At 39.0% G+C, this 26,101-nt stretch overlaps 1 protein-coding gene across 1 annotated transcript in view; it reads left to right on the forward strand.

The window, feature by feature from the left end:
• LOC132386066 (protogenin-like) overlaps positions 1–26,101 on the forward strand; it is a gene marked incomplete at its 5' end in the record, with an annotated part of 80,027 nt that overhangs the window by 13,448 nt on the left and 40,478 nt on the right. The window contains 2 exons of the mRNA XM_059958353.1: positions 885–1,190; positions 8,393–8,581. Coding sequence (XP_059814336.1) covers positions 885–1,190; positions 8,393–8,581 — 495 coding nt within the window. The remainder of the gene's footprint in view (positions 1–884; positions 1,191–8,392; positions 8,582–26,101) is intronic.

Here is a 26,101-nt window from a genome sequence, read left to right on the forward strand (position 1 = left end):
TCCATTCCTGAAATGTGGATGACTCAAGTAAAGAATTGTTTTTAACTAATTCGTACTTTTGTTATAATTGCAGTTTAATTTATCCATTCATAACTGAGATAACAGAATTGTAAAGATACTATCTTACAGTTATTCACTGTTGTTAAATGCATTTACTTTCCCCTCTTTAAATCACACTTTCACCAGGGATAATTAAAATAGTATATTTGAAATCAGCAGTTATGGCATGCATCAGTTGTTTAGTCATGACATAATGAGTAAATTGTTACTCTCACTGGCTTTTAAAAATTATCTCATCAGTTGCATTCAACATGATGATACCTGAGAGACTTGTGTGTACAATATGAAAGCAAAGTTCAAAGTAAATATACTACCCTGCGATTCATTTGTTTTTGTGGATATCCAGAGTAACTACTTCCAGAGTAATGGAAAAAACAACAGAATCAGTGAAAAACTGCACACAACAAAATGGACAAGCAAACAATGTGCAAAAGGCAACCAAATGCAAATACAAAAATGACCAAAATAATAAATAAATAAGCAATAAATGTCGAGAGAAAAATCCTAGAGATAAAAAGTTAATTTAAAATTCTATGTTAAATTATCTTTATTCAGTGCACTGTGGTAAAGATAAATCCTGCTGCATGTTACAGAGCAGAATAAAGTATAACTGTTACATTCTGCATTTAAAGTTCAGTTCCAGTACCATGTGAAAATAGATTATAGTATGTCTGTGCTACTGGAGTTTGTAATTAGTGATTATCTGAGATGTGTCAATCAGTGATTGTAATTGAAGTAATTGTTTTCTCTTGCCTCTTAAGTTACTGAAAAATGTAGTCATCTGTTTAAAATATAATGTACTTTCTCAATTCTTCTTTATTCAGTCCCCCTGAGGGTGCCAGAGATCAGTTTGACGAGCCTTAGCCCAACCAACATCCTGATCTCATGGCTCCCTATTCCAGCAAAATTCAGGAGAGGTCATATCATTGCGTATCGCATTTACTATCGAAAAAGCACAGAACGTGCTGTCCACTTGGTGGAGCTTCCAGGAACTAAATTGGAACACCTGCTAGAAGATGTAGAATCTGACAGTAGTTACCTTGTTCGGATCTCTGCAGCAACCAGAGTGGGGTGGGGAGAATCTTCAGTCTGGACTTCCCACAGAACCCCAAAAGCTACCAGTGTCAAAGGTAATCCATTATCTTGGAGAAAGTGAAGTAAAATGTCAAACATCCTAACTGATTAACATTTTATTAACAAACATTTGTAATCCAGAGGAATAGATGTTGATCAGGTGAAACTGGAATTATAACATTCAGGTCTATGAGGATTGCACATTGCAGGAATTTGTAATCCTGTGTATCAATTGGATATTTGACAGCTGTGCAAATTTAGAATGGTCTTTCCTGTTCAGATCTGATTGTGAAAAAGATATTTGGACTAGACCTTCAAATTGGGTACAAATCAGGTGTGGACCATTGCACTGATAGGTTTGTGTACAACAAATGCAACTGCTCAGCAATGGAAAAAACATTAACTAATTCTGTATTTATCAAACTTTTTGATTCTTTGTCTTCATTATGAATGTGATTTCAAATCCCGGCAACTTTCATATCTTCTACTGTGAGATTTATGCACGATGGCTATCTTAAACCTTAGTGTGTCAATTCAATAAATTAAATTAAATTGAATAATATGAAACTCTCTCTCTTCAGCTGAGATAATAGTTTGCTATTGTTGAAGCTGAACAATTTAGAAAACACATTTGCCATGGAGTGAACGCAGTCATTTCTTCTAAATTCTAAATGCCATCCCTCAGGGCAGGAGCTGATCCAGAAGTTTAAGATGCATGAGCTCCACAGCAAAATGGGTTCAGAATTGGCTTGCTTGTTGAGACAGAGGACAGTGGGGGTGATATTATTTTGGTTGAAGGTCCATGACCAGAGATCTGCTGAGATCCATATTAGGGTCTCTGTTTGTGATGTCATTATATGGCCTGAATGAAAATAATAGATTGGTGAGTTAGTAAGTTTGCGTCTGACACAATAATTGGTGGAGTTGTGGACAGTGTAGAAGCTGCCAGAGTATATCACAGTATTTAGATAAGAATGTGGATGGAGAAATGGCAAGTTAACCCTGACAAGTGTAAAGTGCTATGTTTTGGGAGCAATAGTGTAAAGGGGTGACGTATGCTGTTCATAGCAGGATCCTTAAACATCATTGATATACAGAGGGATCTTGGGATCCAAGTCCATAGTTCAATGAAACTGGCCACACAAGTAGATAAAAATTATCAAAGAAGGTATATGGCATGCTTGCCTTCGTTGGCCAGGGCATATAATTAGGAAATAGTGTTGTAGCTACATAAGCTGCACTTGGAGTATTGTGTGTTATTTGGACTGTCCCATTCTGTGATGTGGAAGCTTTGGAAAGGGTGCAGGAGAGGGTTAATGGGGTTAACCTGGATTAGAAAGTCTGAGCTGCAAGGAGAGGTTGGACAAATTTGGGTTTTCTCTGGAGTTTCGGAGGTTAAGAGGCAATCTGATAGAAATTTATAAGATTCAGAGGCATGGATATGATAGATGGTCAGAAGCGCAAGTTGTTGGAGGAACTCAGCAGGTCAGGCAGCTTCAATGGAGGTAAATGAGCAATGAACCTTGTGCCAAGACCCTTCATCAAGACTAGAAAGGAAGAGGGCAGAAGCCAGAATAAAAAGGTATGGAGCACAAGCTGGTAGGAAATGGGTGAGTCTAGGTGAAGGTGATGAAAGGGAATGAGGTAAGTAGCTAGGAGGTGATAGGTGGAAGAGGCATGGGGCTGAAGAAGGAGAGGATAGTAAGCCATGGACTGAGAGAAGGTAGTGGGGAACCAGAAGGAAATTATTGATAGAGAAGGGAAAATAAGTGACAGGATGAGAAGAGATGTAGTGAAGGTAATTGTGAGAGTTGGTGGGTGTTTGATAATCTGTCTGTGGGTATGGAGACAAATCAAGAAAGGAGGAAGAGGTGTCAGAAATTGAACAAATGAGTTTGCGAGGAGGATGAAAGTTGATGGCAAGGTTGATAAAATTGACGAGCTCAGCATGGTGCAGGAAACAGCACCAATGCAGCCATCAGTGTAGTGGGGGAGGAGTTAGAGAGCGTAACCAGTGTAGGCTTGGACTGTCCACATAGCCAGTTAAAAGGAGACAAAGCTGGAACCGATGGTAACACTGTTGGTTTGGAGAAAGTGAGAGGAGCCAAAAGAGAGCTGGTTAAGGGTGAAAACAAGTTTTGCTAGACAGAGGAGGGTGGTGCTGAAGGGGAACTTGTTAGGTCTTTTGTCAAGAAAGACCTGGAGAGTCTTAAGGAGTTGAGATGATATGCAAATTCAGTGGGTCAGGAACAAGGGTTCAAAGGTCCAATTTAATGTCAGAGAAATGTATACAATGCATCCTGAAATGCCTTTTCTTTGCAACCGCCCACGAAAACAGAGGAGTGTCCCAAAGAATGAATGTCATTTAATTGTTAGACCCCCAAAGTCCACCCACCAAGCTCCCCTCCAGTGCATAAGCAGCAACAAGCAACAATCCCCCTCTCCCTATCAGCAAAAAAAAGTATTGGCACCCACCACCAAGCACTCAAGCATACAGCAAAGCAACGGCAATGACACAGGCTTGCAGTTACCCCAAAGACTTTACATTTCACCCGGTTTACAACATTCCACAGGATCTCCCTCCCGAATAAGGGAGAATGAGGTGTCTGTTTTCCCAGCGGGTAGGGAGTCATAACAAACAACTTGCTGGTTTATGATGTTAGAAGTCTGTTACATTGCTTTTTTTGAGCTCTGTACACAACGCAGATATTCTGACTCCCTCGACGACACACGGGTCTTCTACCATGACACCGACTTTTGATTGGGGATCCCAGGCTTCCAAACCCGAGCCAGACTCTTAGGCCGAGCTCCTGGCATGCTGAACAACAGCCAGTTGTGAAACCATGGGAGTGGGTCCCATTCCCACAAAGAACCAAAGTCAGCATGTAACTCCAGGCCAGGGTCTTTAAAAGAACCTTGAAAAGGAAAAATAAAGATATTAAAGATGGAAATAGAGCTGCTTCCGAAGGTGCAAGCAAAGGAGTCGCCATTTAGCACCATTGTTACTCCACTCCACCTCCAGAAGCAGAAACAACGAGCCTACTGGGGCAGTTGGATGGTCAGAATCATTTTCTCAGGAAAGAAATGTCAAGGAGTAGATGTACAAGGCAAATTGTTCTTTTGAATAACAAGTGTCTGTCAGGATGGAGGTGGAGACATACAATAGTAATACGTTAGATGGCACGTGAACATAGCTCGAGCAGGAAGAGGAGAATTAATTTAATTAATTCACTATGTTTGGAGCAGACATTGGGGCTGAAGAGCCTGTTCCTGTGCTGTACTGTTCTGTTTTATTGGTAGGGTTAAGGGGGAATACATCATTTCACACTCACTTCCATAAAGTATGCCATTTATAGAAAAAACATAAAGGTATAAATTCACTGGGTTCTGGAACCATGTTTGACCTTAATCCAGAAAGTAGGCAAAGTCAGGGTTTTTATCCCCATTTGATAACTCCAGCGACCTGTCTTCTAATATTGGCCACGTGGAGAGTCTTGATACCTATGGAGGGGAGTGAGTTTTCTTAGCATGTCGCACCAGACAGTCAGCCATTCTTGTCTGGCGCATGGTGTCCGGATTGGATTCCTTTCTGATATGCACGTTCCTGACTCGACCCTCTTTTTTTACGAGGCCGAGTGGCTAGCTCGGTGCTCAACCCTCAACCCAGCATGGATGGAGAGCGTGTTCGGGGGGGGGGTCTGATTTGGATTCAAACTCGGGAGCCTTCGCTCCGGAGTCCGGCTCTGATGCTGGCCAGGGGAGTGAGTAATAAACCCATGATTATCCTGTGAACCCCAAATGGAAATTCAATTTTAGTCTCATCTCCATTTTAGTCTATTGTCTGTGTTTACTCATCTGTTTTCCAATCCCATTTGTAATTTTAATTCTACATATAATCAACTTGTAGGATAAATCTTGAATCTTTTTGGTCAACCTTGTGGAAAGTTTCATAACCTGCCATACTCAAGAATCCTACTAGTGCTTGAAGACAACCTCTAAAGGCTGAGCCACTGCTGGCAACATGATTTTTGAGGGGTACACATCAGAAAATTACAGGTTCCATTCACAGCATGTTCTATTGGCATTTGTGCCTTCTGGGCTAGCATGGGGGAAAGAAAGGCCAGATTTCCCCAATTCTGGTTAATGGATTTGATGCAGATGCATTGCATACATTAAGAATTTTGACCTTGGCTAGAGTACCCTCAAGTACTTTAGAAGTGATTGCCATCTCACTATAGTTCAGATAAAGGGTCTCAACCCAAAATGCTGGCCTGTGGTGACCCACTTTCTGCACAGGCGAACCAGCTCACAAATAGCCAGAATTTGGTAATGCACCTCTGATGTCATTTCTGCCCGGAGAGGGCAGGCGCTAAGGATTAAATGCCAGCACCGTGAAGTTTGAATAAACTAGTCTCGAAACAACTTATAGATGTTATTTCAGCGCTGTGTGTAGCACATCGCTACAGACCATCCATTTCCCTCCACAGATGCTGCCTGACCTGTGGCATCTTTTTATATTATTCCAGATTATAGTATTTGTGGTTTCTTATGTCCCCAGTGACTCCCATTTGACTCCCCAATTCCCTCCTTTTCTTCCTCATCTGATCATTGTATTTGGGAAGAGAAGAGTAGAAACCAAAATTAGATTCTTATTACCAAATGTGGAGAGATGTTGTTTTGCCTTGTAAGAACCTGGTAGAACACCATGTTTTGGGTTGAATGACCTCTGAAGGAGCCCAAATGCCACTCCATTTAATTTGATTGTAAGTACATGGTTGTTTCTGGCGGTACGCTAAATTATTACAGAATAATCCTGGATCTTTCTGTCTATTTTGTTTTCCTCAGTGCATATTCAATTAATCCAATTCTTAATTAATTTGATGTCTTTGGAAGATGCATATTAGTGAAGGAAAAATCTTACTGTGTTCCAAACAAAAACTCTTACCCTTCCCCTCAAAGTATAAGATACTTATTTTTCCTTTGTTAAATTAAGGAATGATCTCCTGATGCTTGTTTTGTAGTAAGTTTTGATATTGTGCTTCATTCATCACTGCTCATTGCATCCCCCACAGCAGAGTGGGGACCATGCTAGGATCATAATTCTCTACACAATCCATCAATGCCATTCTGTGATCACTGCACAAAGGAATTTCGGTTCTGTTGACTTAACTTATCTCTATGCAAATGTGTGCGGTGGAACTGTGAAGAAATCCTGCTACGACTTACTGAGAAATAAGAGCACTTTGAACTACATACATGAAACAGATACAATGTGTGCTGGGCCCTTCAGTCTGGGGGCATGGAGAGGAAGGGGGTTGCAGGTGGTTCGAGCTCTGACTCAGAACCTAGTTTATTTTTGATTTTTAATGACTAATTTTTTTTTGATAAAATGTCAAATGAATGATTGTATGCAGATGCATCCAGAAGTACTTCCATTGTGTTGAATATGTTTAAAGAGGAATCAGTCCTAAAAGGACATCTGGGGCACATTTCTCCTTTTCCTTTAGACCTAAGTCACAAGGTCATTCTCAGTTAAAATGGCCAGCGGTTCACACTCAAAGTGTGTCCAACCTTGGAGCATTGAAGTTGTTGGTACATAACTGACAACATGAACAGTTATTAGCACTTCAAATTTATTTCCCTGTAAGCAACTTAGATTAGGAATTATGAGTGCCTTTTTAATTGGAAAGGTGAACCCTAAATATTAATTTCTTACTGTAAAGCATTTGAGAATAATTGCGCAGAGTCCTTCAGGGAACTGTGGTAGAAAAGGCTTGTCTGTCTGGTGGACATAACTCAGCAACATTTGTTTTAAATGGTACAAGTAATGCAGCTGTAGGATTCAGCATTTCAGCATAGAACATGTTCGCAGTTAGGTTGTGAAGTGCATGAGGAAGGAAGTAACTTGATTTGTTGCTAGTATTAGGGCTGCTAAGCGGAGTTGTTTTAGCCTGTTTTAACCAAGATGGCAAATGTTGCTGTTACGATTTTGTAGTGGAAAATGTAGTATCTCCAGTCCAAGACAACGCATCTGGTGATCTGCCTGTTGTTCATAAGAGACTGTCAGAATAATCTTGTTAAGATGTTGATTCTGTTACCCTAGTGACCTTTGTCCTTATGCCAGTAATGTTAGGATTGCCCCCAAATCAATGGATCATCAGGGTTTGCAAAAGCCTGCTATCCCTCATTCTAAAGACGAGCTTGTGTTTCGTGGGAAGCGTGATGACGGGAGGGAGAATATCTTGCTGTTTACTTTTGATTTTGGTAAATCGTAGCCATCCTAGGATAATTCAGTTTGGCCTCAAACAAAGAGGTGGTGTGTTTATGTTTGCTGATACAGCCAAATAAACAGTCAAAGCACCAGTATTTCATTCTGTTGCCTGCTATCTGAACCCATCAATCTTGGGGCTGTCAGGCAAGGAGCAGGACACGTCCCTGTGGGGCTCCAGCCCTGTTGTTTTCATCAGATTAGGGGAGTCAGCAGCAGGGTGGATGGCATTCCTTCCCTTAAAAGAAGAAAAGCGAGACTTGGGAAAAGTACATCCTGAGTTCTGCTTACACTTGTGTTTTTCCTCTTGCCTTTGTATAGCCTCCTGTCTGTCAACCCTGGCTTTTACATTATCACTCTTTCATCTCCTTTTCGAGCTTCTTCGCAGTGCAGAAACCACAACATGTCCAGAAACTGAAGCAGAAAGCAATAATTTTAAAATAAATACATATTATAGATGGAAGTAGACAATTAAAAGATTTCCTGAAGCTTCAGATTTAGAACACAAGCTTGGCTCTTTGGGGTTTATAATGTACTTAAACTTAATGGAGTTTAATAAACTTTGTATAATAAACTTAATGGAGTTTATTAAGTTAATTGAAGAAATAACTTCATTTTAAAATCCAATTTTACTGCAACTAAAATTTTAATATCAATGAAGAAAACAAAAAATTGATATCAGATTTCCTTTATTATTGAATCCTGCGAAAAGTGTGCACTAAAACCCAGTTAAACTTATTTTTATCCATGTCAGTAAACCTTTCTTGACAAAGTAATGATGCTCCGGTTTATCTGTAACATTCTAAAACAGAAGGAAATTGTGATGCATCATGAAACTTGAATTTTGTGATTTTGTCATGTCTGTATCACATGGGTTGTTGAGAAGGAGAGGAGGGTATTACTCTGGCATTGGTACTAAGTACCAATTAATGCATGAAGGATAAAAGGATCCATAAAAATTTAAATGTTTATAATTTCCCATTTCCATAGTCCCCTTGGCCCCAGAGCTGCGTTTAGAGCCATTGAATTGCACAACAATTGTGGTAAGATGGAAACAAGCAGAGGAAAACAATGTACAAATCCAGGGATACAGACTCTGCTACAGGGAGGAGAGCCAGCAGGAAACCGGTCCAATTGAACTCAGCATGCGGGATTCCCAGTATACCATCAGCGGACTAGGTATGTAATGTTCAAATATTTCACTTGGGCTTGATGATAACTTGTGGAGTCTCTGTCAAAGTTTTAGGTTGGTGCTTTTGATTCCAAGTTTTCCCTTTTTCCTGTCAAAAGAAAGAGAAAGATTAAACCTGACTTTAAGGAATCGGTGTTTAAGGTTTTGCTTTACACACACTAGAGGTTCTCAATGCTTCATCTCTACAGCCTGTTACTCTGTTTATAGTATCTTTTCCTTCATTGTATACTTGTACTAGGCTTCATTTGTGTGGGAAATCCCCAAGGGTGGGAGGAAGGGTGAAATTTAATTTTCCCCATGGATCAGCTGCATGATAAAGTTTATTAACACCAAACAAGTTGCCCAACACAGTACTCAAAATGTCCAAGAGGAAAAAAAATCTTGGTATTTTTGTTCTGGGAAACCTATCCAATGTTTATAGGAGGAAAATTTAACCTTTTAAGTTAATCAAAGAAGTTTACAAAAATCTTTATTGAAATGCCTCGCTTCCTGCAAGTGAGCTGGAACTGAATGTAAATGTCATGTTTATATTCTGAAAGTACAAACATACTTTGAATGAATCACTTGCATAATAATGTATGGCTGGTGTACAATTATAAAAGCTAAAAGTTTCAATTTTTGCATACTTTTCAGAATAAGTAGTTTTGAATTTGCCTGGAACTTCTAATTCTTTTCCTTTAGATTGATTAAGAGTAACAGGATTTGAGTTGGGACATTGTGTCCATTCTTTTATGCGGTACAAGAATTTGCCACCTCTTAAAATTGAAGAAACAAATTGGTCAAGACTATGCCTTGACAGTATGACAAATACAATAAATGTTCGGTTAAGATTAGTGCAGTATAATTTTCTACATCAATTATATATTACACCACAAAAAATAAAAAAATTTAATCCAAATTTATCGGATCAGTGTTTCCGATGTAACCAGGAAACTGGTACTTTTTTACATTCGACATGGTCTTGCTCTAAAATTCAACCTTTTTGGACAAATTTAAGACTTTTACTGGAACAAATTATAGGAACACAATTTCCTCATAATCCAATATTATTTTTACTAGGTGATATTGAAGGGATAAAACCGAAACTCAAACTAAATAAGTATCAGAAAGAATTTATAAAAATTGCACTGGCAGTAGCCAAAAAAGCTATTGCAGTTACTTGGAAATCGGATTCACATTTAAGTATAGATTCTTGGAAGAAAGAAATCTATGGTTGTATTCCATTAGAAAAAATTACTTATAATTTAAGAGATAAATATGAAACATTTTTGAAAATTTGGAGCCCTTATTTACAAAAGACAGGATTAAATATATAGATGCTTTTAAGATGAAACAATTGGTTACTAGGGGAAAGAAATAAATATACATATTAAAATTATTACGAACTCCATGGAGCATGTGGAGATCTTCCAACCACCAGGCATTCTTTCTTTCTTTCTTTCTTTCTTTCTTTTTTTTTTCTCTAAGGGGTAGTTAGGGGGGAGGGGTTAAGGGGAGGGGGTATGGGTTATATACATTGTTTTTTTCATACTTTGTAATCATTTAAAAATGCAATAAAAAATTATTTAAGAATTTGCCACCTCGATAACAGGCATAGAGTTTACTTGCATTTAATAAAAATATCACAGTTGGGAATTTCAACTTTCCTCTGTGCCTTCATTCACCTTATTAAACATTGAAATTACAATGGGAAGTAAATCACTTTCTTTTTGAATTTAGCACCTCAAAAATATAGCTTATAAAAGAGACTCCTATATTTATTTAGAGAAGGAGGGTTTTTGATATGCGTCGCCCAGCGACCCCCAAATTTACCCTTGTCTAATCATGGGACAATTTACAATGACCAATTAACTTATTAGCCTGTACATCTTCGGACTGTGGGAGGAAACCAGGTCAGCCGGCGAAAACCCAGGCATTCCACGGGGAGGACATAGAAACTCCTTACAGAGCATGCCGGGATTGTTGTACTAGTTTTATGTTGGTCCTTTTGAAAAGATTTTTCTTTCCGTTGTGAATTACTGACACAACTTGCCTGTCATTGCAGTCCCTTAACCAGTAGTTCTACATTTTTGCCTCCAGACTACATGAAGTTATCTGAAATCTACTTTATGCGAGGCTCTATAACTCCCAGCTTTCTATCAATTGTGCAACTAAAATGTGGTTTTGCACAAGAAGGGGCGACACCAATTGGAGTGTACTAACCAATACTTTTACATTATTGTAAATTATACTATTTCCAAAAAATGTTCAAGGATTTGGAATATAAAATATGCAAAAAAAATTAGGACTTAATATTTGGTGTATCAGGTAGATCTGCTTAACTGCTTTTACTCACAATTTACTTGGTAATGGGCTAGGATTAACTGAGTTCAGAAGCTTTTGCAATTTGATAACATCAGGAACTCTTGTTTCAGTGATAACATCTGATGTTTTTCAGTGTGTTTCAATCTACGATGAATATTATTAGAACTGCTTTTATTATGACTTTTTATCCTACATAGTAAGGACTTGTAAATGTTTTCCTTTAGCAAAAAGATAATGCCCAGATGTTACTATATTTGAAAGCCTTGGTGTAAGTCATTGCAGAATTATTAAGACTGACCTCGGTCGCTGTTTGGCTGTGGTCCCTGACAGTTGCCTGGTGATGAGCTCAGATTCATGTATCACGTATCCCCGTCAATGGCCCCAATCCCCATGTGATGTGAGAACAACAACACATTCTTAACTACTAACTGGACAACTGACCATCTGTGGCCATTCCAGCCAGAGCAGGTGGCTGGCAGCTGACCATTTAACCAGGCAAGATACTGTCCAGGGTAATGAAAGGAGAGTGTGGGATGAAACCTGCCTATTGATTAGCTTCTCTTTCTATTCAAGCATCCTTTGTTTTTTTTTCCCTGTTGATGTCGGTTTTGTAACGAGAGCTACGTGTTTCATTTCACATTACAAGCTGTAATGAATGTAGACCTTATTTCATGTGCCACACTTTCACCTCATTTATGGTTAATGATCACATTGTTTCAAATCAAAATGAATTAAAGCAAAAAAAAACTTGTCAAAAAATGACTGCTAAATTCAAACTGTATTCCCTTACGTGTTAACTTTGGAATTTGTCAAACTTCAAAATATGGAAGATAAAGGCTTTGCAAGCTAAGTGGACTGGTTTCATGCTGGTGCTCTTGTACATGTTATTACGCTAAAGCATAATTATGAAAACAACAATTGGATAAGAATGTAAAAGCAGTGCAGGCATATAATGATAGATTTCTTTTTACTTCCTTGCCTCCTTTTCTCATAACCACGGGTCAAAGTTGATGTTCATTTGGATTCTGCTTTTGTTATTCAGACTGGTCACTGGAACTTGGTGCACCAGTACATTTTTAGTTAACTGGTTAAATTGTCTTTTGAATTTATTTGGACTTATTGTTATTGTTATAACAATTCTTATTGTTACTTAGATTGTGGTGCTTACTTTTATAAATTATGTTGAATGTTTTATTGAAATCTGGTATTCATTGTGGGGAAAAATATAAGCTAGTTTGTTGTCTCGGTCTTTTCACAAAATTGCAATTTGGCTTAAATGGGAATAGTTTGCTTAAGGCACTTGCTCCAGTCACAGCCTTTTGACCTCCTGAACCCCCGGATTTTATCTCTTCTTGGTGGATGGTGATAAGTTCTCTCTCTGTTCTGACAGGCTATGCCCATTTATAAATTGAGCTGTTTTCAGCTCTGACCTATTTAATGTATAATTTTTAATTAGTCAGGTCATTTACAATAATAGCATTCATTGTAGCAAGTATAATTGCAGCCCTTTAGCAAAAAGGGTCCATCACAGATGTGCTATAGACTCCATGTCCAACAGAGTGGACTACAGCCAGATTTGGATGTGAGGTTGTATTTGTATTCAATGGGACTTACAAAAATGTGGAAATAGTAACTGCTGTGGAATCGTTTTGAAAATTGATAGAAGGAAAATAAAATCAACGTGTTTTTGGGCAAGATTTGCACCTTTGAGGAAATTAGGTCTATTATTAAGAAGTGATTTTCAATGGTCTTGTTTCAATGCACTTGACCTGGTGACATTTACTGAAGAGCAAAGATGTTAGATGATGAAAGCCATGCTAACTAAAAACATTAATATGCTGCTACTTTACTGCCAAGTTTTATATTATCAAAGTGGAAACCTCACCCACAAATATCAAAATCCGATTTGTAATGTGCAGAAATGACCAGTCTACTGAAAGCGGAGAATGTTTCAGTAGTTCAGACCCCATCTTTGGAGAGAAACACAAGCAGCTTTTTAGGTTCATGACTTTTCGATACCTGAAGCATTCTGTTTTTCTCTCACCATAGAAGCTGCCTGAACAGCAGAGCATTACTGGTATTTTCTGTTTTTGTTTCAAATGTGTTAACATCTGCTGTATTTTGCTTTCAGGAAATTAATCTTTTGTTGGTGTGACCTGTATAGATAAGTATAATGGGCCCAAGTTGAACTGGTTGATGGGTGGATGCAGATTGTTCTGTTAAACTAATAGAATTCAGTTTTAGAGTTAATGTACCCATCATCTGGATTGTAGTTGAACTTCTTTGAAGTATATTGTTCGTTGTTAAGCAAGTAAAATATAAAGGTTTTTTTTTGGAAAAAGTCATTATTCCACTACTCTTTATGATTCCTTCTGTACAAATTCACAGAGTTCATAAATTATAAGAGGTTATGCTTCAAAGTTCTACTTCAATAACAGTGTAAAGCACTTTCAAGATATACTGAAGTCATGAAAGATGCCATTACCCCAAACATTGTGTGGTCAAGTAGTATCAGCTGTACTTGGAGAAACTGATGCAAGGGCAGGTATCACTGCGGATTGTGGGGATTTGTAGAATCACAGCTCCTTTCTTTGAAAATGAAGCTACTAATTTATTGTAAATCCAAGGGTGCAGGTGGTTAATAAAGGAAGATCTTCAAACTAATACTCCAAGACTTTTTCACTTTTATACTGAGTTCAAACAGGATTTACATTTGTAGGTCGATGACACTGGGTACTGACCACATGCGTGTGCGTTTGGTCACAGAGTGAAGGAATGACCTGTGATTGAACTCCTGTCATACGTACATCGAAACAATGAAGCATGGGGTGAAATGCATCACTTACGTCAACAACCATCCCCAACTTAGGATGTGCAGAGAGCATCCTGCAAGTGTTGCCAACCTAGCATGCCCACAATTTACTAACCCTAACCTGTACATCTCTGAAATGTGAGGGAATGAAGAGTGACATGAGCAGATCCATAGTCAGGGGGAGAACATACAAACTCTTTACAGACAAGAGCAGGAATATTTAACGTGCTGCCTAAATTCGGGTTGTAAAGCTCCACCTTAGTATTTCCAACGCCAACTAGTGGAGTGGTGTTGCTGCAGCAACCTGGAACTCAATGTCAGTAAGACGAAAGAGCTGGTTGTGGACTTCAGGAAGGGTAAGACGAAGGAACACATACCAATCCTCATGAATCTGCTCACTCTCTCTACTTCTGATCGCTCTATCTTCTTGGGTGTCAAGATCTCTGAGGATCTAACCTGGTCCCAACATAACGGTGCAGTTATAAAGAAGGCAAGACGGCGACTATACAGTCAGCCCTCCTTATCCGCGAGTTCCACATGCGCGAATTCAACCAACAGCGGATCAAGAAAACCTGGAAGCGCTCTACCAGCACTTGTTGTTCGAGCATGTACAGACTTTTTTTCTTGTCCTTATTCCCTAAACAATGTAGTATAACAACTATTTTACATAGCATTTACATTGTATTCGGTATTGTAAGTAATCTAGAGATGATTTAAAGTATATGGGAGGATGTGTGTAGGTTATCGTGGATCGGGATCGGAAAAAAATTGGAAGTTCTCTTGCTAAACAAGTCGGAACAGGTACATCTGGTATTATTTAGCGTCAGTTATTCAAAAGTTTGTCTTAGTATATATTTTACCTTTCTATGCATATAAAACACTTCTTAAGAATGTATGTTTCAGCGCCAGGCTCAGGAACGGAAGTTTGCGATTTCGATCCAGTGACAGATCACCCCCGATTGCACGCTCCATCCGTGCCTAGTTGATGTGGAGGATCAGAAACCCAAAACCCAACAATTAAACAATTGCTTAGTAATAATTGTAGCTTTCATTGGGGCAGGGCCTTTCTCACTATAGCCTTTAAAGTTGTTCCGATCATTGACCAACTATAGCCTAATGCTTTTCCAGTGACCGATGGCGTTTCACCTCTTTCCGATTGCTTTATTATTTCCACTTTATTTTCAATTGTGATCATGATTATTTTCGTGAACAGAAACACTGCGGATTCAGAGCTCCACCGCTGGGTCCTAATGTCCACCGCACTGAGACAGGTTGAATAAGGGACTTGAGCACCCACATTTTTTGGTATCTGCGAGGGGTCCCGGAACCAATCCCTTGCGGATAAGAAGGGCCGACTGTACTTTACTAGGAGTTTGAAGAGATTTGGTATGTCAACAAGTGCACTCAAAAACTTCTATTGATGTGCTGTGGAGAGCCTTCTGACAGGCTGCATCTCAGTCTGGTATGGAAGGTGGGGGTGCAACTGCACAGGACCGAAAGAAGCTGCAGTAGTTTGTAGATTTAGTCATCTCCACCTTGGGTACTAGCCTACAAAGTACCCAGGCCATCTTCAGGGAGCGGTGTGTCAGAAAGGCAGTGTCCATTATTAAGAACCTCAAGCGCCCAGGGCATGTCCTTTTCTCACTGTTACCTTCAGGTGGGCAGTACAGAAGCCTGAACGCGCACCCTCAGCGATTCAGGAACAGCTTCTTCCCCTCTGCCATCCGATTCCGAAATGAACATTGAACCCTTGAACACTGCCTCACTTTTCTAAAATGCATTGTTTCTGGGGCGTATTTGCACAAGTTTTAATCTATTCAATATACGTATAATGTAATTGATTTATTAAACTTTCTTCTAGATTATGTTGTGCATTGAATTGCTGCTGCTAAGTTAACAAACTTTATGACATGTTGGTGATAATAAACCCGATTCTGATACATTGGGATCGATTACTTGGTTTGCTGTGTAGTGACCTCTGCTGGAAAAAGCATGCATGTGTTTTCCTTATTTGAAGATAGAATTTGGTGTTGGCTCTCAAACCCCCAGATTGAATAGGAAAACCATACTCAAACGAATAACATCACTTAACATTGAAACAGTTCTGGCCGTCCAGATGTGAGCTACTACTAATGTGGACAGGATGGCCAAAGCAGAAAGCAGCACTGAGAACTATGCTTTAACGGTTACCAGTTCAAGGCACTAAATTTTGGTTCGTATTTAGTTAGCTGGTGCAGAGTTAGTTTGTGCTCTTGTTTTCAGTGGGATGAAACAGGAGCTGAGTTTGAGTTGGGGTAAAGCTAATTTTTGTTTTAGTATTTTCTGCCTATGCAATGAATGGCTATTTTAACGATGGTCTCCCACAGTGCAATAAAATTATACAGGCCAAAGTGGGCCTGAAAGACAACACAAATTGGACTAAGGACTATGATGCAGATTAGTAGGAAATGGAGAGTTTTACTAGCTGTTTGTGTTTAAGTAGTTGCTGTGTGTTAACAAGGTGTGAAAGCATAAATAAATTTAAAAACACCTGTATAGAAGTGTGCCATCCTACAATGAGACACAAACACTCTGGTAGGTTTTGAAAAGCTAAGTTTGAAAGATCTGTTGAGTATGTTTGTTCCATAGTGTGTTGTGGATATTTATTAGAGTGTGAGCTACACAATGCGTTCCACGTTTTTAAAACTAATCGAACAAATAGCTGCCAGTAAATATTTGTGTTCTTTTGGGTAGTTAGAGAAATGGTTGCACTATTGAAGTTACTGAACTAATTAATCATTATTTTAGATATTAATCTTGAGCTGAAATAATTAATTGCTTCAGCAGTTTTCATTAATACCATGTTTATTGTATCTGTAAAAGTATTTGGATTATTGTTAACATACTAATTCTCTGTGAAAGAGAATGCATTGTACTATATATCTTAACATATTTCATCAGGATATTGGAGCAATAATTTCCTAAACCTAAATAAAGATAAAACTGAAATGCTTTTGGCTGGTCCCAAAGACAAAAGCATTTGTCTTTTCTTGATATACTTGCGAATTTGGCACCCCTTGTAAAATCAGAAGTAACAAGCCTGGGTGTGATCCTTGATTCATATTTGAATTTTAAATCCCACATAAAGAAAATGACCACAGCAGAATTTCTACACTTAATAAATTACAAAAGTATGTCCGTTTCTGTCACATAACGACACTGGAAAAATTAATTCATATTGAATATACTAGATTACTGTCATGCTCTTTTTCCTGGCCTTTCAAAGTAATCTATTGACAAACTTCCAAACTTATTCAGATGTAGCTACAAGAGTTTGAACTAAAATCGTGATGAGGGAGCATATCACACCCGTCCTAGCTACTCTGTATTGACTTCCTTTATCTTTTAGAATTCTTTTTAAAATTCTCTTACTTGTTTTTAAAGCTCTCAATGGTCTGGGATTGGAGCAGATTAGAGAATCAAATTTGCTTTATAATCCTGCTTGAGCTCTTGGGTCCTTTTTCGCTAGTGTCTTAAATTTAAACAATCTCCTTTAAAAGATAATTGGCAGGTCAGCTTTTTTGAACTACACTCCTAATCTGTGGAATTCAATATCTAAAACTATAAGGGATGTGGACCCAGTTGACACTTTTAAATGCCAGTTCAAAACCTAATTATTTAATATTGTTCTTAACTAACATCTTCTGTCTATTACTTTATTCAGTAGTAAAGCACTTTGAAGTAGATTATTTGTATGAAGAGTGCTCTATAAGTAAGATAATATTTTAATATACAGGAACTAGGCATGATGCTTAATCAGCAGTGAGTGTGTGCTCAGTCATTGTTCTCACATTTCTTTCTGACGGATAGTCATGGCTGCTTTCTGTCCTCTCTCCTGGAGCAATCTTATTTTCCCACAAATTTTCCCTTTTACCTATTCTTCACATTCTCACCAGATTTTCTCAGATTCTGCCATTCACTTCACACCAGGGACAGTTACAGCAGCCATTTAACTTAGCAACCTGTATATGGTTAGGGTTTGGCAGAGAGCTAGAGGATCAGGGCAAAGCCCATGCAGCCACACACAGGCAGCAGAGTCGTTGAAGCCAAGTCGCTGGAGTTGCGAAGAAGTGGTTTTAGGAGGTGTAACTGTTCGTGTTTTGGATAAAAGTAATATTGAGTTTCTGCACTTCTCAAACAAAGTTTTAAACACAGGATCCTGCAGATGCTGGAAATTTAGAGCAAAACACACAAAATGCTAGAGGAACTCAGCTGGTCAGGCAGCATGTATGGAAATGAATAAACAGTCAATGCCCTTCTTCAGGACTGGAAGGGAAGGGGGAAGACACTGGAATAAAAAGGGGGGAGGGGAAGGAGGTGAGCTGGAAGGGGACAGGTGAAGCCAGGTGTGTTGGAATGCTAAAGAGCATTAGAAGAAGGAATCTGATAGGAGAGGAGAGCAGATTACAGGAGAAGAAAGAGGAGGAGGGGGAAAAGGGCGATGGTGGAAGGCAGGTGAGGAGGGGTAAGAGGCCAGAGTGGGGAATAAAAGAGAGAAGGGGGAGGGGGAAATTACCAGAAGGGGAAACTTATGTTCATGCCATTAGGTTGATTCCACCCAGACAGAACGTAAGGCATTTCTCCTCCATCCTGAGAGTGGCCTCATCATGGCAGAAGAGGAGGCCATGAACTAACCTGACAGAAGGGAAATGGGATTCAGAATTAAAATGGTTAGAAATTAGAAATTTCTAGTTAGAAATTCCACTTTTGGATATGGAGCAGAGGCACTCAACAAGGCGGTCCCCCAGTTTATGTTGGGCCTCATCAATGTAGAGGAGGCCGATTTGGGAGGACCAGATATAATGGGCGACTCCCAACAGATTTGCAGGTGGAGTGTTGCCTCACCTGGAGGGCTGTTTTAGGTCCTGAATGGAGGTGAGGGAGGAGGTGAATTGGCAGGTGTAGCACTTTGGCTGTTTGCAGGGATAAATGCTGGGAGGGAGATGAGTGAGGCATTGAGGAGCAAGAGATTCCTGCAGAAAGCAGAGAGTCAGTGGGGTTCGTAAAGATGTTTGGTAGATCTCATTGACAATAGCAGAAGTTGCAGAGAATGATGTGTTGGCTGTGGAGGCTCGTGGGTGGTAGGTGAGGACAAGGGGAGTTAATCCCTGTTAAGCCGGTGGGAAGATAAGGCGATGCAGATGTCTGGGAGATGGAGGAGATGTGGCTGAGGGTAGCATCAAACAAGATCTTCGCTGCTTTTGGGTGTGGGAGGGGGGAGAACTGCCTTAAGTGTAGAGTGACTTGGATCAAAGTTCTCTACTCTTTCAAATGAAGAATCAATGCATAGAAATGTAACCTCGGAGGGAGGGGGCAGTGGACATGAGCATGAATAACTGATTGAAGTAAAGTACATAGAGTTGTAAACTCAGCTGCAGCATCTGAACAGATGTACCTACCGTGGCTAGCTACCTCACTGGGGGAGCGGAGGGCAACTGCAGAGGATCAAAGTAAAATACAGAAAGTAGTAAAAATCAGTCAGCTCCATCATGGGCACTAGCCTCTGTAGTATCCAGCACATCTTCAAGGAGCGGAGTCTCAGAAAGGCAGCGTCCACCATGAAGGACCCCTACCACCCAAGTCATGCCAACATCAGGAAGGAGGTACAGAATCACACTAAGTGATTCAGGAACAGCTTCTTCCCCTCTGCCATCCAATTTCTAAATGGGCATTGAATCCATGAACACTACGTTCTGTTTTTGCATTACTTATTAACTATTTGGTATGTGTATATATATTTACTGTAATATAATTTTTCTATTTATGTACTGCTGCTGCAGAGTTAACAAATTTCATGGCATATGCCGGTGATATTAAACCTGATTCTGATCATGTTTAACTCTTTTTGCAGTAGCAGTAGGACGCTTGTTTATGGGATTAACTGAACAATAGATGTCCAAGTTTAAATTGCCTTGTTTACCATATAAGGGCTTTGGTTTTTCTTTAATTGTTAAAAAGGCATATAGCATTCTTTTTATAGACAGAGTGCTTGCTATTTTAGAGTTAAAGAGAAAGCCATTAAAGAATCTTAGGGGAGCACTAAATTTTCATGGACTGACAACTCTTAAATGCAGTCTGTTATCATAGGACCATGAGCTAAAAGGTTAAGGCTAAAGAGGAACAAATACAGGTTCAGTGATTTAAAGAAAGCTTTATCAGCAATGTTATATTTAAAATACTAGATATATAGATTATTGTTCTGTTAGTGATATCCTTTAAGATTCACCATTCAACCTCCAAGTAAGTGTCAGTCTTAGCAGAGTCAAGACTGCCTAAGTGTCAGTCTTAGTAGAGAGAAAGCACTTTCCATCAAAAGATTGTGTGTCCATTTGTCCAACTCCTAGTCCTGAAACTTGAGTTCACAGTCTAGGTTGCCATTGCAGTGTTGTGTCTGTTGGATGTAGACCCTTGAGGCATACAGGTTACATGGAGAAGAGGAATTTTCCCTATTCTCCAGATCAATATTTATTTCTCCTTTGGGCCAAGACCTTTCATCATGATGCGTGAATCCTGACAGCCCAAAACGTCGACTGTTCACTCTTTTCCACAGATGCTGCCTGGCCTGCTGAGTTCCTCCAGCATCAGTTTTTTTTTCCTCCTTTTTTTGATGGGGGGGCGGGGTTTGGGAAATAACTCTTTATTTGTGGAATTCTGTTGTGAGTAAAATAACTGTAAATTACGAAATGAGTAATGCTACAAAAGTTCTACCTCGTAAGGCGTAAGGTAATTTTGGAGAGCCCCAAGTTTTGATTGTCATCAACAGAGTTTGTGTGGCAAAATGATAACAACTATACTTTAAAAAAAATACTGCAGGACCTGTAATCATTATCATTTGCAGAAGCAAATAACTGTAGCAGCAAAGCTCTCTTCTTCAAAAATCCAAAGAATGAGTTAAAGAAAGAAGATCTATAAATGAACGCTCTTCAATTCAAGGCTTTATCATAGTGGAGCGGGATCAAAAAAGGGCGATTTTTATCTGATTAATTATCAGTAAAATGTTCAATTCTGTTTGAATAAATGAAAGATAAGACCTGCAGATGAGTAAGTAATGAGATAAGTAAATATTAGAATGGCTTGTAAACATGGTTAATAGCTTGCCATATTTATCTTTTGTAAATCATTAGTTCACTGCACTTTTCTTTGGAGTGGTTTAAATGCCAATTGGCTAATGTATGTTAGTGCCCTTCAAGTGCTCGTGTTATTCTAAACCTTCAGTAATTGCCTGCATTTTCTGCATATTACTTTATGAATGAAAGTGAATAGTTAACCTCTGTGTAGAAATGTCGACATTATCAGAAAATTGCATCATAGTTTTGGCTAAGCTTTTTGTAGTGTTAAGGCACAGCTATGCAAATCCCTTTAAGAATCTAGTGATGAGTGCTGTTTATAATGTATCAGTGCTAGGTAATCAGAAGAAATATGTAGTTTCCAAGACAGAGTCAGATAATGAAAATGGTCATCTTCATTTTGGGGATTCATCTTTTCTGTTCTGTTCTGTTCTGTTCTTGCTTTATAAAGACAAAACACTGCATGAAAAAAGCACTGTTGCTGTGGATGTTTTGGGTAGAATTTCACCCTCTGTTATTGACGCTGAATGCATGATATAGTTGCAGCTGCTCTTTGAGTTTGCCCTCCGCAAATTATTTTCAATTGGATCCAAATTTCAGAAACAAAGTGCAGTTTGCAGCTGCTGTGCCTTTAGCATTGTGTAAGGAGCATGATTCTCCATTTGATTGGAAATTCAGAAAGTTTGGTTGTTCCTTTATCTGGAACCTGTAAATATGTGCACTCAGATCTCAGGGATAGCTATTGTTGAGTTTTTCAAATTTTTCAAGTCTGTATAGAACTCGCCAAAAGCATTGAGAATGAAATTTTAAATAAAATTATTTCAACAATTGTACATAATGAAAGGTCATGTAAATATGAATCTTGAACTTCGTGGAATCAAATTGCAAAGGTAGATGCATCTTTTTGTTGATTATTTTCCAGAAGAGGACATCCTCAGCTTCAGAAAGCTGAAAAGCTGTATGAGTTTTTTTTTCAAATGTGTGCAGTTGTACAGCACAGAAATGGTCCACAATGTTCATGCTACCTGTTGTATTGATTAACACAAATCCCATTCTACAGATGTAGGCTTCTACAAATGTTTATATACGTTAGTGATCAAAGAGCTGATCGAGTGTGAGAGGATCATCCTCTACTGCCTCTTCAGAAAGCACAACCCAGACTCCATACACCCTCTATCTGAAAAATCTCTCTTCAGGGCCCCTTAAATTTGCCCTCTCTGGGGGGGGGGGGTGTATTTTTACCCTCTACCTATGGCAATCTGTCTCATTATTTTGTATGCCATTTTATCATGTCTCTGATCTGCTCCAGGGAAAACAAACAGTCTTTCCCATGCCTGAATATAACCAGTTGGCAATCTAGGCAACATCATAGCAAATCTTTTCTGCACACTGTCCTGAATTATCAAATCCATCCTCTTAATTTAAATGCATTTATAAAAGGGACATTAAAGCAACTTTATTCTTATAAATTTAGTAACAATTTGAAATTATATATTTTTATCCCCCTTAAAATGTCACCAATATTGCTACCAGAGAAATTTAGAAAGTAGAGACTGATTGTAGCATGACTTTAATACACTCAAACAGCCTGTGGGATGTCAGAACATACAACATTTAATGGCAATCATCAAGTTAAATGGAGCATGTCTTAAAAAAGATGAAAATCTTAATCGGTACCAAGGGGAGATTTTTGTCCTTGCCTTTTGTAAAATATTTAACCAGCCATGCTGCTCCCTCTGCTACTGAAAGGGGGTGTTCTGTTGTGACTGCAATCAATGTCACCAGAGAGACACTGAAGCTGGTGATGTAAAAGCATTATCTATCGATACAAACAGGAATTCTTCTGAAGATCCTCCAGGTAGAGTCTCACAAACTTGCTTGAATGAAATCTGTTATATCCATATTGTAGTGGCTTAGAGACTAAGCATGGGGTGGGAATTGATCCTGTATGACATGTCTTCCATTCCAATAACAAGTCGCCATAGTCAAAGAATGTATTCAATCCTTTATTAAGAAACTATGAAAACAAGCAATTTAAAAACAAAAGAAACTGAAACTAGCGATATAACAAAATAAACAGTAATAGCACATTAAACATGCTTGAGCTTTCTTCAACATAATTAAGCTGACTTAAGGTTGTTACCCTGGCTCGTTCCCTAGGTTTAACTGAACTTCAAAGGCAAACACATCAATACTTAATTAAACTCAGCTTTTACCATGCCCTCACCTACATGACCAACTGCTGTTATAAACAGCAGCACAGAGTACAATACAGACAGCTAGAGATACATGGCTTCTACATCCCAGCCCCTTAATTATTAAACTATTAGAATTGCAACTACATGGAGTAAATGAGGTGCTCAAGGAATATAAAGAATGTAAAAAGAATCTTAAGAAAGAAATTAGAAAAGCTGAAAGAAGATACGAGGTTGCTTTGGCAAGTAAGGTGAAAATAAATACAAAGGGTTTCTACAGTTATATTAATAGCAAAAAGGATAGTGAGGGGTAAATTTGGTCCCTTAGAGAATCTATGTGTGGAGCCAAAAGAGATGGGGGAGATTTTGAACAATTTCTTTTCTTCGGTATTCACTAAGGAGAAGGATATTGAATTGTGTAAGGTAAGGGAAACAAGTAGGGAGATTATGGAAACTGTGATGATTAAAGAGGATGAAATACTGGTGCTTTTAAGGAATGTAAAAGTGGATAAATCTCCAGGTCCTGACAGGATATTCCCTAGGACCTTAAGGGAAGTTAGTGTAGAAATAGCAGGGGCTGTAACAGAAAAATTAGAAACTGGGATGGTGCTGGAGGATTGGCGTATTGCTCATGTGGTTCCATTGTTTAAAAATGGTTCTAAGAGTAAACCTGGCAATTATAGGCCTGTTAGTTTGACGTCAGTGGTGGATAAATTAATGGAAAGTATTCTTAGAGATGGCATATATAATTATCTGGATAGACAGGGTCTGATTAGGAACAGTCAACATGGATTTGTGCATGGAAAGTCATGTTTGACAAATCTTACTGAATTTTTTTTGAAGAGATTACCAGGAAAGTGGATGAGGGTAAAACAGTGGATGTTGACTATATGGACTTCAGTAAGACCTTTGACAAGGTTAGGTAGGAAGGTTCAATTGTTAAGTATTAATATTGAAGTAGTAAAATGGATTCAACAGTGGCTGGATGGGAGATGCCAGAGAGTAGTGGTGGATAACTGTTTATCAGGTTGGAGGCCAGTGACTAGTGGTGTGCCGCAGGGATCTGTACTGGGTCCAATGTTGTTTGTCGTATACATTAATGATGTGGATGATGGGGTGGTAAATTGGATTAGTAAGTATGCAGATGATACTATGGTAGGTGGCATTGTGGATAATGAAGTAAGTTTTCAAAGTTTGCAGAGAGATTTAGGCCAGTTAGAAGAGTGGACTGAAAGATGGCAGATGGAGTTTAATGCTGATAAGTGTGAGGTGCTACATTTTGGTAGGAATAATCCAAATAGGACATACATGGTAAATGGTAGGGCATTGAAGAATGCAGTAGAACAGAGTGATCTAGGAATTATGGTGCGTAGTTTCCTGAAGGTGGAATCTTATGTGGATAGGGTGGTGAAGAAAGCTTTTGGTATGCTGGCCTTTATAAATCAGAGCATTGAGTATAGGAGTTGGGATGTAATGTTAAAGTTGTACAAGGCCTTGGTGAGGCCAAATTTGGAGTATTCTGTATAGTTCTGGTTACCAAATTATAGGAAAAGTGTCACAAAATAGGGTACAGAGAAGATTTACTAGAATGTTACCTGGGTTTCAGCATCTGAGTTACAGAGAAAGGTTGAACAAGTTAGGTCTTTATTCTTTGGAGTGTAGAAGGTTGAGGGGGGACTTGATAGTGGTATTTAAAATTATGAGGGGGATAGATAGAGTTGACGTGGATAGGCTTTTTCCATTAAGAGTAGGGGAGATTCAAACAAGAGGACATGAGTTGAGAGTTAGGGGGCAAAAATTTAGGGGTAACATGAGGGGGAACTTCCTTTATTCAGAGTGGTAGCTGTGTGGAAGGAGCTTCCAGTAGAAGTGGAAGAGGCAGGTTCAGTATTGTCATTTAAAGTAAAATTGGATAGGTATATGCACAGGAAAGGAATGGAGTGCGGGTCAATGGGACTAGGTGAGAGTAAGTGTTCAGCACGGATGAGAAGGGCCGAGTTGGCCTGTTTGCGTGCTGTAATTGTTATATGGTTATATGAACAAGAAAACAGTACACCTGAAATCTTAACTTTCATACAAATGCCCTCTTTCTTCTTCCAGACAAGTCATGTAGCAGTCATCTAGGCCAGAGGTAGAATTGAGAATCTTCCTTACTGACCTGCTCAATCTCGCCCATGTTCCTCCATGATGTGAGCCAGTGGTGGGGGGGGGTTAAAAATCTTCAATGCTTTTTTCTGAAAAAGATGTCTTTGATCTGTAGATGATTCCTCTTCTTAGTAGCTTCTCTCAACTCATGCTCAGCTTCCACAAAGTTTGTTGCATTATCAGAGCGCAGTTCATGAACCTGTCCTTGTTTGCTATAAAGCGTTAAAGTGCATTAACAAAGGAATCTGTGTCTAAAGAGGATGCTACTTTAATGTGAACAGCTCATATAACTAGACAAGTAAATACAAGCCCAAATGTGTTCACTGTACTCCTATGCTCTTCACCTCAAAAGGTCCAAAGTAGTCCACTCCTACATGATGTTCATCTGGGGAGTGACACTGTCTAGAGGTAAACCTGCCATGTACTGGCATCTTGGAGCTATGTGCATTTGTCGACAAACAACACACTTGTATAGGTTTCTTGCAGCTATACTGGCACTGGGAAAGCAGTAATTTTGACACGACCTAGATAACGTGGTTATGGCCACCATGTCCTACTACTTGATGTACTGTATCTGGCTCCGAATGAGGGTTGAGATATGAAGATCGTTTGCCAGTGTAACAGGATGTTTAGACTCTTCAGATGGCTGCCCTACTAAGCCATCTACAAGCTCTTAGGACACATCTTCAAGTACTGGATTGAGCTTGAAAATGTGACTGTTCCTTTTCACACTTTTACCCCCTTTGCAAACTTGAGAATTCATCTGGAAATCTTTTACTTTGACAAAAACCAACAATCTCCAATTCAGCCTCTCTGACCTCCTCCATTGAGAGACAACCTTGGCCGATCTGATCTTTGGCTTTCTTCATCTCTTTTCCCAAAGAATACCCTTGTCCTTCATCCAAGTCAGACTTAAGAGTAAACAATATTCAGTTGCGTCTACTT

This window comes from Hypanus sabinus, unplaced genomic scaffold (assembly GCF_030144855.1).
Source record: "Hypanus sabinus isolate sHypSab1 unplaced genomic scaffold, sHypSab1.hap1 H_3, whole genome shotgun sequence".
In the NCBI taxonomy this organism is placed as follows: domain Eukaryota; kingdom Metazoa; phylum Chordata; class Chondrichthyes; order Myliobatiformes; family Dasyatidae; genus Hypanus; species Hypanus sabinus.